The sequence below is a fragment of the Sus scrofa genome, chromosome 10 (genome assembly GCF_000003025.6).
Source record: "Sus scrofa isolate TJ Tabasco breed Duroc chromosome 10, Sscrofa11.1, whole genome shotgun sequence".
Lineage (NCBI taxonomy): Eukaryota > Metazoa > Chordata > Mammalia > Artiodactyla > Suidae > Sus > Sus scrofa.
In genome coordinates, this window is record NC_010452.4 from 53,849,983 (window position 1) to 53,864,964 (window position 14,982).

The 14,982-nt window shown below is 40.6% G+C and overlaps 1 protein-coding gene across 14 annotated transcripts in view; it reads left to right on the forward strand.

The window, feature by feature from the left end:
* The window catches only part of NEBL (nebulette), a 354,941-nt gene that overhangs the window by 247,054 nt on the left and 92,905 nt on the right, over nt 1-14,982 (forward strand). For 13 of the 14 annotated variants that reach the window (XM_021064951.1, XM_021064957.1, XM_021064956.1 and 10 more), the window contains 2 exons: nt 1,578-1,688; nt 8,379-8,489. The exons of the other annotated variant lie outside the window; for it this stretch is intronic. In XM_021064951.1, coding sequence (XP_020920610.1) covers nt 1,578-1,688; nt 8,379-8,489 — 222 coding nt within the window. The remainder of the gene's footprint in view (nt 1-1,577; nt 1,689-8,378; nt 8,490-14,982) is intronic. 14 annotated transcript variants of the gene reach the window in all.

Consider the following 14,982-nt stretch of genomic DNA (forward strand, 5'->3'; position numbering starts at 1 on the left):
CTCTAGTGTTTCATAAGTTGGAAAAAAGATTAACATGATATTCTCGGAATTATTTCTGCCAACATGAAAACATTTTGAGGAAAATCAGTATATTTCCATTCAAGTACCCAAATCCAGAGAGTCATGGGAGCGCAAGGCTTACACAGGCTGTATGCTCCATAAATCAACACTCAAATCTAGCTCCAGGTGGGAGTAATAGCAGGGCCTTGTTGACAGAGGGGGGAAAACCACGGATTTGTTTATTTGTGTTCGTTGTTATTTCTCCTTGCAGAGAAATACCTGGTGTCTTAATTATTAATTTTTTTTCCTGAAGGAGTCAAATGCTGAACAACAATGACAAAAAGAGAGCCACCAGTTATGTTCTTTTGAACCTAACCTTCCTAAGAGGAAATAGTGAATGAGTGTTTCTCTTTATGACAAATGATTGAGGTCACGTAGTGGCAGTGCAGATTGGATGTGGCAAGGTGCAAAAACAGCAGAAAAGCACCCCCCACACCCGAGCACCGTGGTGGAGGGCTCTAAGAAGACTTGAATAAAGGAATGCTGTCCTTTGCATTCACTTTCCAGACTGTAAATTCTAAGGATTTGTGTTTTCTCCAACAGCTCAAACATCTCATTGTTCTTTTATTTTTCTTTGCTGATCAAACATGAAAATACATGCAAGTAGATTTACTTTTGGAAATGTTTATGAGTTTAAATAAAAAAACAGTCATCTTTTTTTTTTTACCAAGTTTACTTAATTACAATTTTAATTTGAGGTGTATTATAACATATTATATTATTTCAAGTGTACAATGTACATGATTTGATATTTGTGTGCACTTTGAAATGATCACCTAAGTCTAATTACCATCTGTCACCAAACGCACACATTTTATTTATTTATGTATTTCCTTATGATGATGACTTTAAGATTTACTCGGAGTTCCCATCGTGGCTCAGCAATGACGAACCTGACTAGTATCCATGAGGATGCGGGTTCCATCCCTGGCCTTGCTCAGTGGGTTAAGGATTCGGCATTGCCGTGAGCTGTGGGTCATGGATGTGTAGGTCACAGATGTGCCTTGGATCCTGAGTTGCTGTGGCTGCAATGTAGGCTGGCAGCTACAGCTCTGATTTGACCTCTAGCCTGGGAACCGCCATATGCTGTGTGTGCAGCCCTAAAAAGACAAAAAAAAAAAAAAAAAAAAAAAATTTATTCTCTTGGCAACTTTTATGCAGTACAGTATTATTAACTATAGTCACCACGCAGGATGTTATGGCCCCTGTGTATTTATTTTATGACTGGAAATTCATACCTCTTAACTCCCTTTACCCATTTCCCCCATCCTCCAACCACCGCACTTGCCCAGTCATTATTTTCTCTCATGTCTCATTTAAAAATTTTGCCGTGGTAAATTGGATTTGTTTTTCCCTCACATATGTTCATCAGGTTCAGTATCGATGATTAAAATGGTTTTCCTATTTTTTAATGAATTCTGTTTCTGAAGAAAGTATTTTTAAATTCTCTTTCCATACTCACAGTAAAAAACACTGAGAAATATTAATGTTTTGTCCTTTTCTTTTTCTTCCCTTAGGCAAAATACAAAGGCACCATTAAGGGGGACCTTTCCAACTCTCTTTATAAGCAGATGCCCGCCACAATTGACAGTGTCTTTGCAAAAGAAGTTACCCAGCTACAGAGTGAGGTGTGGTTCTCCTAAATTATTACATAGTTATTTAGAACAAACATATACCTGCTACACATTGTTTAGCATTTTTGAACAAACATATACCTGATACACATTGTTTAGCATTTTAAAAAGAGAGAAACAAGTTGTTTATCTTAGATATTAAATAAGAGGTGAAAAGTTGAAAGCGGCTGATGCATGTGCTCTCAGCGGTCACTGGTGGAATCACAGGTAATGGCGAGGACCTGTCAGGGTGTTAGTTCCATGAGGCTGTTTTTCCTAGTCCCGCTCACCGCTACTAACAGAGCGCATCGGAATCTTACGCAGACAGTTCCCTTGGATTACCATCACGCAAATATGACACTAGCCTTCAGTATAACTTGTGCTCTCTAAGTGGAGAATGTTCCAGTAGCTTATTTAAAATCTCATAAAGTATTAGTTAATTCATGGTTAATTCAGGTCCCACAGACCGGTGCTCCACCAGTTGGACCAGCAGTTCCTGAATTTCTTTTCTGTGGACGGTGTTTTTCACTTAGATTGTCTCAGACTACCCAGAAGAGCCTCCCTCGGGGGGAAATGGCCATCTTGGCGATTGCAGTTGGCAGATGAACATAGGACTGTCATCATGTAAGCTCATCTTGAATCCACAAGAGTTTAGGAGTAATTTTCCCTTTATAGTGCCTCAGCAAAGAAGGACTCCTTAATGCATTTAACCTATTTTATTTCCTAAAACAGAATTTCAAAATAGAATATTTTCCCTCTCATTCATCATATTGCTTTTTTTATGGCACAATCTAATTTTTTAATTTTTTAAATTATTTTTTTATTTTTTAGGGCTGCACCCGTAACATATGGAGGTTCCCAGGCTAGGGGTCAAATTAGAGCTACAGGTGCCAGCCTGCACCACAGCCACAGCAACGCAGAATTCGAGCCGTGTCTGCAACCTACACTACAGCTGACAGCAACACTGGATCTTTAACCCACTGAGCGAGGCCAGAGATTGAACCTGCAACCTCCTGTTCCCAGTCGGATTTGTTTCCACTGCACCATGACGGGAACTCCACAATCTGATTTTTTTTTTTTTTTTTTTTGGTTACTTTATAATCCCTAAGAGAGCAGAGACCTCATCTGTCTTATTCCCTGCTCCACCTCTGTGCTTAGAACAGTCTGTAGAACACAGGGAGTATGCAGTAAATACTGTAAAATGGTAGATTTTTGTTCAATTTTTTGACTTCTTTTCTAAGATAATGCTTCCTTTTACACAATTTATATTTTTATGCAACATTTTTGGTTAATATGAATAGTAAAACACATAGAAATTCTTACTATGTGTCAGGTATATGTGTGCATTTCACATATATTTATATCACTCAATCCTCACAACTCCATGAGATATCCTCATTTTGGAGATGTGAAAACTGAAGCACAGAGAGGTTAAGTAACTTGTCCAAGGTCACACAGTCAATAAATGGCAGAGCCACCACATGAACATGGATAGATTGGCTCCACAGTCTGGGTTCTTAACTATATTCTTAACTGCCTCTTTCTAATTCCGCCCTTCTTTTTCTTTCTTTTTTATTTTTATTTATTGATTTATTTATTGATATTTTTTAGGTCCTCACCCGCGGCATATGGAAGTTCCCAGGCTAGGGGTCTAATCGGAGCTACAGCTGCCAGACTGCACCACAGCCACAGCAACGCAGGATCTGAGCCATGTCTGCAACTTACACCACAGCTCATGGCAACACTGGATCTTTAACCCACTGAGCAAGGCCAGGGATCAAACCCACAACCTCATGGTTCCTAGTCAGATTAATTTCCACTGCGCCACAACAGGAACTCCAGTTTGTGGCAACACCGGATCCCTAACCTACTGAGCAAGAGCAGGGATCAAACCCGCATCCTCATAGACACTCGTTGGGTTCTTAACCTGCTGGGCCACAACAGGAACTCCCATCCTGCTTTTTCTTGTTATACAAGTTTATTTCTCTCTCCAGAATCTTTTTACTTTTAAGAAGAGGATACCTAGATCATTTTAAAATAGTCTGAAAATAGATGACACTTGAACAATACCAGGTATAGTTATTCTTTGCAGAACATCTTTAAATAAATACTTCATTATCACAAATTTGAATGTCCACTGTGTACCCACCTTGGCAGTAAGCTAATCTCAGCTATGCAACATGAGGCTAAAAATATATGTCAGGGTTCTGCATGGCTGACCGTGACTAATGTGCCCCCTTTTTTCCTGCCAACATTTGGTCACTCAGCCACTTGCCGATATTATGGACTCCTTTATAAAGCAAATGATTACAGCATGATATTTGACAGCATTTATGCAGTGATAACAGGAAGAAAGAGCAACAATTATGCAATAAAGAAAAGAAATAATCTTTCCTTATTTTTATACCTACTTAGGGACAAAACATTTTCAGATATTTACATACTCAATTGCTTTGAAAGCATACAACTTTTCTCACATTTTTATGGCATAAGCCTATCTATAGTACACAAATGCGTGCACACAGAATATTTAACATTGGAGTTCCCATCGTGGCTCAGCGGAAACGAATCTGACTAGCATCCAGCTCGGATCTGGCGTTGCCATGGCTGTGGTGTAGGCCAGTGGCTACAGCTCCAATTCAACCCCTAGCCTCCATATGCCTTGGGTGCAGCCCTTTAAAAAAAACAAAACAAACAAACAAACAAAAAAACCAAGAATACGTAGTGAAAAATAATCCATTTTGTATATTTTGGAATCTCCCGTTTTTCCCAGCATAGGCTATCACTTGCAAATGCACCCTAGGAAAGGTACATATATGCCCTGAAGGAGCATTACTGCCTGGTGTTGTAATGAGTCATTGAACTTGTTAGAAAGGAAAAATCTGGGAGTTCCCGTCGTGGCGCAGTGGTTGACGAATCCGACTAGGAACCATGAGGTTGCAGGTTCGGTCCCTGCCCTTGCTCAGTGGGTTGACGATCTGGCGTTGCCGTGAGCTGTGGTGTGGGTTGCACATGCGGCTCGGATCCTGCATTGCTGTGGCTCTGGCATGGGCCGGTGGCTGCAGCTCTGATTGGACCCCTAGCCTGGGAACCTCCATGTGCCGCAGGAGCGGCCCAAGAAATGGCAAAAAGACCAAAAGAAAAAAAAAAAAAAAAGAAAGGAAAAATCTGGATTCCCAAGAAGTTGTCTCTTTCAAAGACTTATGTGATCGTAATAATATTTCTTTAGATTTACATGTATGGATTTTATTATTGTTAAAATTGCAATTCTCAGAGCTTAACCTGGTAATCAGACAGGCAAGAAAGTAGAACTATTTGACAGTGTCTGTGATGATTAAAGAACTAACCTTTTACTGTGTCTAAATTGTACTAGATTTGTGGTAACCTAAATGAGAGTATGAGACAAATTCTGAAATTTAATCATGTTGAAAGTTCTAGTGAAAAGTCTCCTAAACTTTTGAACAGCAACATTGGAACAAAATCATCTTAAAATCAATTTGCCTGACATTCTCAAATGCTTACATTCAAACTAGAGTGATAAAGTGAAGTTAGCTGGGTTTCCTTGTGGAAAATGCCTTAAAAAAAGATGGACAGTTGTGGACATTTTAGGGGCCATTTTATTAGCCATCCCCCGTGAAAAATTGGATAAACAAAGATCACAAAGAAAGCTTCTGGAAATGGTTGGGCTGTGCCATGAAGGGGTAAGACCCTTCTCACCAGGGCTGTTTCACACAGAGGCTAAATAATCCCTTATCACACAAGTGATACAGGCTGCTCAGGCATCTGAACTGAGATTGACGAGAGCTTATGTTTTTATCTATAGTTGCCACAAGGTCCTTTTCAGGAGCTTTAGAGGTGTCTGTGTTATGGGATTAAAAGTACATTTACTTATATAGTAATTATGAAATGTACTGTAAATCAGAAAATTATGTACATCTTATATGTGCATATATGAGATATAAACATATAAAATCAAACATGTAAGATAAACATGTATTTTATGGGCATAAACATATCTGTGTATAATTTATATAAGACTCTTGCAATTATCTTCCAGTGCTATAGTGACCTTAATTTACAAGATACGAAGAAAACAGTATTACCCTCGGGAAATGCCACACAATAATGACAAATCCTAAGAAATCAAATTTATCAGAAAATTTATTAGCTTGACATAATCTTTCATTAGCTGTTTTAAGGAGGAAAGTTAATATGATAAATTAAAGTTCAGCCGCCTCCAGTTTGGTGTAATCTTAATTCTAAAGTGGTGCTCAGTAGCAGCTATAAATGAAATGACTGTTTTAATGCTGCAAGTAGAGAATTACATTGCCTTTTTAAGAAAGAGTGCTTTTTAAAATTGTGCCTGATGATTCGCCACTTCTATGATAACCCACAAAACGGTCCGCTGCACTGGTTATGTTTATACAGTCACAAGTACCATAGTCAAAAATACAGAAGAAACCAGGCATCCAGCAAAACAGAGACCAGCATATGCTAATTCTATTTACCTATAACAAATCTCATGGAAGATTTTTCTTGGCTTAAGAGACTTGGCCCGCATTAAACTCCTCTCCGCTCCCAAGTTATAATATCGACTGTAATGGAACTGAGATAATGGACTTTCTCAGCCTGAATGGAGGTTCTTAATGGGTTTCTTGTTTAACCTAATTAATGGGTGAAAATATAAAGATATGTTCATCAGAATTAGATATCCTGATGGATGAAATCAGTGGATAGACTCTAGCAAGATGCATTGTCTCTGGAATAACATGAAGTGCTGCCTTGTGAGGCCTCAGAATCAGCCAGATGTTGGAACAGGGCTGAGCGGGACTAAACAAGACTCAGGGGCCTTCACTAACAGAAATCTGATATAAGTCATCAAAAGGAAAAGGGTGTGATTGGTGGATGCTTTAATAGCCTTCAGCCCACGAGAGATGATAACCTGGATGAAACCGAACAATTCCAGTTAGGGTGGGTCAGGTTGTATCTGGAATATTATGGACACCTTATGAAAGAGGTGGATAAGTTGGAATTTGTACCTTGCAGAGCATTTAGAGTCTGTGTGAGCTCAGTGCCTTACTCTGTGCAGGTGACCTGGAGGAACGGAGGTCACTGCCAGCTGTGCTTCCACTTTCGGGTTCTGTCTTATAACCTAGGCCAACTTCCTGTATGGCCAAACAGTTGCAGTTCTGGGGAGATAGATTTGGGTTTCCTTAGAGCAGGAACTTTATATTGGAACTTTCAAAAAGACTGTGATTACGCAGGTGGAGTTCTCTGTCAGCGGAAGTTGTCAAGAAAAACTCGGCGGGGGAGGCAGAGAAGGGATTTAAACACTGATAGTTGTACTAGCTGGCTTTCCTTTTTTATGGCAGAATTAGATGATTTTATTTTTAAAAATTGCTTTCGTAATTATCACTTTAATCCCTTACAAAGGCATATTATCTAAGTGAAGTGGGTGGTTGAGTCTATTTATTAAAGCCTACGAGGAGTTTAAATTCATGAGAATGTCTGATAAACTCACTTATTCATGTATTCACTGAACATTTATTGCATTTCTGTTCTGTGTCATTCATGGTGACTGGCACAGGATATTAAAAGATGTGTAAGATATAAACATAACTCTTAAGGAGCTCATGTCGGTAAAAAGTTTTCTTTGGGTTTAACTGTGTTCTTTCATTAAAATTTCGAGCTTGTTTCGTTCTTGGTGAACACTATTCTCGCTTTTCTTTTCAAGTTGCCTTTATTCTGTGTCAAGAATTTCCAACTCCATTTAATATCTTATTCGTAAGCCTTTAGTATATATTTTACGTTAATATACAATCATTCATTTATTCCTATTTTATTCTCATTCATTTATTTGTTCACCTATTGAGCAAATATTTATTGCAGTTTACTTTATATGAGGCACTATTCTGGGTTCTGAATATTTAGTGAACGAGACAGTTCTATTCTAGTAAGGAAAGACAGAAAATAAGTAATTCTACAAAAACTGGACCAAGTAATTAAACTTCGTGCAGGAAATAGGATATATAGGAACAGGCTAAGAGTCAGGGGATAATTTGCTGTCTTAGGGATCTTCTTGAATTTGTAACTCTGTTGTTGAGTTTGGTTACTCCTCCTTCCTAATGGATGGGTGCCTTCTCTCCATCCCAGCATGGAACAGATTTAATGTGATGCTCATTTCCCTAACAGAGAACAAGGCTTGACATATGTGAGACATTTCTTGTATTTTCTTGTTAAAAGATTAGGACTTTTAATGAGATTTATATTATTTTATAGCTGGACCTCCCTAAAATCATAACAGTCCATTAAAAATGAACAGGTCACTTTTAAATAACCAGTCATTCCCCCAGTTTTGTTATTGGCTTTTCCAGGATTTAAACCTTGAACATGTACGACCCTAAAACCTCTTGGATGTGGAAGATTTCCCAAAACCGTAGCTGAGATTTAAGTGAGATGAATATGAGTGGGGATTTCAGCCTGTGGACAAAGACTTATGAAACAAATGACAAAGAGTTGGAATTAGGAGTCTAAACAGAAGCACGAAGATTAAATGTATATTATCTTGTTATGGCAGCTTAGGCAAATTTGACCCTCGATGGTGGTGTTCAAATATATAAAATCCTAGCAAAACACTGAAATATAAAAGGTAAGAGTTTCACACACCTCCCCATGAAACTAATGGTTATGTGTGTTTTTCTTAAGATTGCCTATAAACAGAAACACCAGGCTGCCAGAGGATTCTCAGATTATGCTCACATGAAGGAGCCGCCTGAGGTCAGACACGCCTTGGAGGTCACGAAGCACCAGAGTAACGTAAGGAAGCCATTCCCATGACTTTCCGGAAAATCGTAGTTAACGCACACCAGGGCAATGCTCCTACTCAAAAAGGGCTTTAAAATTTCTTTTACTTTTCTCTCTCAATGTTCAGTCAGAAGCACACCTGAATTTTTCTGTCAGCGGTCACTGGAAGCTTGTGGAGTGCCTTTAAAAGGGCAGGCATTTGCAGACCTGGCAAAGTGGGTTGCTGGCATGTCCTAGAGCTTCCTTGACTTGATGGTGATGCTCTCCTGGTTTCCAGCCTAGAAATGCAGAAGCACCTGCAGACAGGGCCTTTAAAATCAGTGGCCAGGGGAGAATCATTCACCAACATGAGCAAGATTGTCCCCCACTGTGGTGTCTTTGGGCATGGGCGTGGGGGACCAAATTGTTAGCACTAAGACCTACGAGGAACAGGAAAGCAGTTGCTGTCTCATGGCTGGCTTAGAAGCAGAAGCCAAGAGAGAGGGGAAACAAGCCTGTAGGAACCACATTTCTTCTTTGGTTATAAGGTTGCAAGTATATCAAAACTTTCCTGTATTTGCTTAGTTCCCACTACTCTCTTAGGGGTCTAGAAGAATAATTTCTTCCTGAAATTTCAGTGTAGGCTTCCTTGTCTCCCTGTCACGAATTCTTTACTTTCTAGAAGGAGGAACTGCTTGTCAGGTTCTTTATGGGTTAGAATCGGTTGAAGTAAGGTGTTTACCTGCCTTGGGTCAAGAAACTCCCTGACTTTGACACGTACCTGAAACATCGTTGTCATCTCACACAGGCTCTGTCCCCTCCTTAGTTCTCTTGGTGATGGTGCTTTGCTGCCAGGGCCCCAGCTGCGCAGTGTCGCCTTTGTAGGATGGCAACGGTTATCTGATATTAAATTGCAATAGGTCAAAGGCTTAAGTAAAAACGGAGTGAGCTTTCACATTTTAATCCAAATGTACAAACACATGCCGGTGCCAAGAGTGCTTTTCTAAGATGGTTTAAGGTTGATAAGAGATGAAGGAGCTACCTGTCTGTAATTACCAGCAAGGCCGTTCTAACAGGACGCTTTATAAGAACTTTTGCTTGCACAGTGACTACCGTGATCATAATAACTGCCACTCACCCAGCACCGCCGTGCTCGAGGAACTGGGCCAAGCCTTTGATCATTTCCAGTTCTCCCAGAACCCATGTCCTGCTTCCCATCTTGTAGATGAAGAAAACGCGACGCGAAGAATCAAACTCCCCAGTCTACTCTTTCTCTCACCCCCTGCTGCCTCCCTCTTAAAGGTCACTGGTTCTTGGGCAAGATTTTAAATGAAATCTTTAAAAGCGAGGGCCGAAGAGACGATCATCAGAATTCAGAGCAACGGATCCCGTGCACCCCAGGAAAGCAAAACAGAGACACTGAGCTTCCACTGTTTGGAGCAGAAGAAACTGGGAATTCTCGTAGACGCCGTGGGTTAGGGGGTTAGCGAGTGGTCCTGGTGGCCTGGGGAGGCGGCTGGCATTACTCGGATCCTCAGGAGGCCCCTTCTAACTCTATATAATTCAATGAAATTCAAATACGGAAGTCCCTTATCATAGAACCGAGGTTATTATTTTAACTCTGCCTTTTCTTTTAAAAGGTCTTTGATTGAGGGATTGAGGGAATAGAGTATAAAGCCCCTTTCTCCTCCATTCAATACTGTGTACTTATGGGAGAAGGATGTATTTACTTACACTCCTCTGCCCGCTCGGCTCAACCTTTACATGCAAAGTTTGTACACATAATAGGATTTAGAAAGTGTTAAACACTGTTTACTCGGATTGAACGTGAGAATGCTCTCTGTATTCTACCTGTGAAGTAGCTGATATTCCCCTGGAGTCAAGTCACTTGGAATAATACATTTGTCGCCCCTACGATATGAAATTTAAACGTGGGTCTTGAAACCCACCGCCTCAGTGGGTGAGGCTACGGGCACCTCCGTGAAAGACAAAACCCCGTCTCCCACAAGACTCCAGTGCCATGGAATTCATTGGGAGAGAATTTAACTAATAGAATTACCTTTTCATAATGTGGGGTGTCACCTGGCGCTATGCCCATAAAGGACCTAATTAAATTTAAGATGAAATGTGTTGTCACATGTGCATCTGATTTACCTGGAACAGTGCTTGTCAGCATCTTCGCTTATCTCTTCATGTTCCCACCAAAATCAAGTCAGCTTTCTGATATCTGTTAGAGAATTGAGAAATTGGGACGGTTACAGTGCAAAGCTTGTAATTTCTGATCAGGCTTTTTATTAGAATGTTCATCCCTGGGACACATGGAGTGATTTTTCTTTCAGAACCTTATTCTGCCTTACCTTTGGAGATGTGGATACCCAGGATTGGGGGGGAAGATTCTTTGTGACTGGCCGTCTGAGTGTTCACCTCTGAAGAACTGGGGGTTCCAAGGGGAAGAGTGCTCTGGGGGGAGAGTACTCCTTCGCCCCCACATTCAGTGATCCCGAAGCAGGAAAACAACTTCTCTGAGTATCCTCCATTATCACATATGATAGAAAAGGAATTGGAAGTGAGGCCAGGGTTGAAATGCTTCCTTTGCCACATGTTCCCTGTATGACCTTGGGCAAGGTACAAGTATCTCCATCTCGGAGTGTTTTCATCTGTAAGACTGCGGCAGTGTTACCTGCCTCACTGGACTCTTGCAAATGTTAAGTGAGATATGATATGTCAAGGGCTCTGTAGAAGAGCCAGTCCACAAAATGTTAGTTCTGTTTGGTCCTTCTCCAGTTTTAAAGGGTGATTCAATAGCTTAGGGTGATATCATAGTTAATTTAAAACAATGAAATGAGGTTAGATTTATAAAAATGCCAAATCAATATGAAATTTATATTAAGAAGCATTTAGGTCAGAAGAGCATATTTACAAGGTACCCGAACCCATTTAACTACCTATCTTGTTGATACTGTAATCAAAAAATGATTAAAAACTAAGCTAAGGGTTTTTTTTTTTTGATATCTTAAGGGAGGTACCCCTGCCAAATTTTTCTAATGTAATTACAAGCACTGGGGATATTCTATCCTGTTACTTTCCCCTAAAGATGGGCTTGAAATGAAAACCCCAGGAACATTATGAGTTTTCATCAATCTTATCAGAGACATGAAGTCCATCCAATGCTTCATGAAGTCAAACTAATTTGAAACTGCCATTGTAAGTTTTATAAATAATGTGGTCTGTATAGACTTGCCATGAAATTGGAGGGGTAAACTTTCCTCAGCCACCATATTGGTAATCAATTCAGTGTGTATTAGAAACAAGTATCCATGAGGGGAAACCAGAGACTTAATGTTCTTTTCCAGAATGATGTATGTATTTTCTTAACGTTGATGAAAAAACTTATCAGTAGACAAAACATCTCTTCCATCAGAAGGTGAAAAAGCTTAAGGATAAATCAGTAAAATGATACCAGAAAAACGTTTATGACTCTGATTCTTTGGTGTGACTTCTCATAACAGTGCTTTTAGAATTTAGTATTAAAATAGGTACATCAGTACGTTGTTCATCTCTAAGGCAGAAGTGTCACTAATACCTAGTCTGCTTTCTTCACAAGATTGTGATGGTGATAACGTTATATCGAGAATAAGAAAACTCTAAAATGCTTTGATTCATAAGGACAATGCTGCTAATGATGATAAATGTTAGATACAGTTCTGTGTTTTACTCCATAGTTTAGAAAATTGAAAAAAATATTTTCTGAAGAATATCAGATCCTATATTTACATATATATATATTTATTTTTTTGTTTCATTTAAAAAATTTTTTTTTTGTCATTTTAGAGCTGCACCTGTGGCATGTGGAGGTTCCCGGGCTAGGGGTCACATCGGAGCTACAGCTGCTAGCCTATGCCACAGCCATAGCAACACCAAATCCGAGCCGTGTCTGTGACCTGCGTCACAGCTCAAGGCAACGCCAGATCCTTAACCCACTGAGGGATCGAACCTGCAACCTCATGGTTCCCAGTTGGATTTGTTTCCACTGCGCCGCAACGGGAACTCCTTTACTTATATTTAAAAACTTTATATTTTCTTTTAAAAATAATATTCATGACTTAATGATTTAGTAGTTTTTTTCCATGCAGCATGCCCAGGCAGAGAAAAAGACTTCCTCAGATAGAATTTTCATTCCATGTGCCTATTTGATGACCCTTAGAAGGCTTCTCTGATGAGAGAGTTTATAACGAAAGAGTGTCTTGGGGATGACAACTGTAATCAGCTTTAGTCAAGATTATGACTTAATACAGGTTACACTTCTCACTTCTGTCCTACAAACTTAAAAGATATGTAGCCTGTCTAGTCTCTTCTCACCAAGAATCACTCTAACCTTCCCCAGAGCAGCAAAGGAGATGCAATGAGTTTGGGGCCCATTGGATTTGCTTTCTTTTATGTCTGTCTGTTCACACACCCAGCGCCCCACAGGTGTCTGTCTATGGCTGCCATCCCTCAGCTCCCAGGCTCCACATCTCCTGGCACCTGAATTTCACTATAAGGACCAATCATGGTGAAGGTTTCGCTTTCCTCTAGTTTAGTAACTGACCAATGGAAGAATCTCGAAGCACTGTTGCCTGAACATGAAAAGCTTGCTGCAAAGGCACTGGGAATCCTTTGCCCAATGTGTCTGGCTGTACACGGAGAATAAAGGCATCCATTTCACTTCCATTTTCAACATCTGAGTTGCTCTTATCAGCCAAGCCTACCAGAGAACGATACAAGGACAGGGCTTCTCCATAATTGTTCCAGCCTCGGGACGGAGCACTGACGGAGCCCAGTCGAGTACAGACAGTCCAGCACAACAAGCGTGAGGTGAGGATGTAACACAGGACTGTGTGCAAGATGTTTAGGAGAGTGCCTGGCACATGGGAAACTCCGCATGGATGCAGGAAACATACAGAAGACATGGCCTCATGAACCCGAAAGAGACAGATTAAAAGGCGAGACCAAGCGGTGATTAAAAGACAGAGTCAACGGAGATGAAAATACAAGCTGAGCAGGAACGTGAACATGGTGACATAAGAAATTCAAGGACAGGAGTTCCCTCGTGGAACAGTGGTTAACAAATCCAACTAGGAACCATGAGGTTGCGGGTTTGATCCCTGGCCTTGCTCAGTAGGTTAAGGATCCTGCGTTGCCTTTGCTGTGAGCTGTGGTGTAGGTTGCAGACTCGGCTCGGATCACGCGTTGCTGTGGCTCTGGCGTAGGCCAGCAGCAACAGCAGCGATTAGACCCCTAGCCTGGGAACCTCCATATGCCACGGGAGCGGCCCTAGAAAAGGCAGAAAGACAAAACAAACAAACAAAAAAAGAAATTCAAGGACAGATTTTGATAGAATTAAAATATTTTAAAAATTTAACTGCATTTGATCTATGATATTTTGTTGGTTTCAGATGATAGAAGTAAAATCTTTATTGGAGGCAATAAAGAACAGATTTGATAGTGCAGAAAAGCACATGAAATGGAGGCTGCATTTGGAGTTTGTAGATTCAGTGGATTCTAGAATCCATCTCATATTAGCTCAAGTGAAAACTGAGAATGTATTGGTTTGCGTAATTGGGAAATTCAAGCTCCCTTCAGGCGTAACTGGGTCCAGAGGCTCCGTAGTGTCATGAGAACTCTCCTTCTCTCCCATCTCTTGGCTCAGCTTGTTTCTGTGTGACTTCATTTGCAGACAGACCCTGTCTAGGTGGTCTCAGAACGACAGCTGGTGTTTCCAAAATTCAATCATCCTCACACCAACTGATCCCAGAGCAAAGGACAGCAGCTCTCTCTCCCCCAGCCTCAGATCCATCTGTGACTTTGGCCTTGCTCGGTTGTGGGTCTGCCCTCTGTTTAGTCATGGTTTCCAAAGGGTTGGAGTACCTGATTGGAGAGCCAGTCACGTGGCCCCTCCTGTCGCTGGGAAGGAAGGCTGCATTTGGTAGCCCCTCGCTCACATGGAGTGAGGGAGGGGCAATTTCCAAATAAAAAATGCTAAGCAAATTGGAAAGAATTAACACATGTTCGCTACAAAGGAACGAAGGAATACTTTAGAGATATTATCCAGATATGTGGAAAAGGACAAGGTAAGAAATTCAGTGGGAAAAACAAGGCAGGAGGAAGAAATCAGGCGTGTAAAGTAAAAATTCTTTGAGAAAATATTGTATACTGTTGTGTACTACTGAAAAGATAAATCCTAGAGACAAGATACCTTAGAGACAAGATGAATGTATTAACTTGATAATAATATGATAATCATTATATTTCCCTGTGCGGGATGTATAGAAGATGAGGCTGAAACTTCATTGAAAGCTATAATAAAAGATTTTTTTTCTTGCTTTTTAGGGCCGAACCGGCGGATGTTCCCAGGCTAGGGCTGAATTGCAGCTACAGCCGCCGGCCTATGCCACAGCCACAGCAATGCAGGATCTGAGCCACCTCTGCGGCCTACACCATAGCTCATGGCAATGCCGGATCCTTAACCCAGTCAGGGATCGAACCC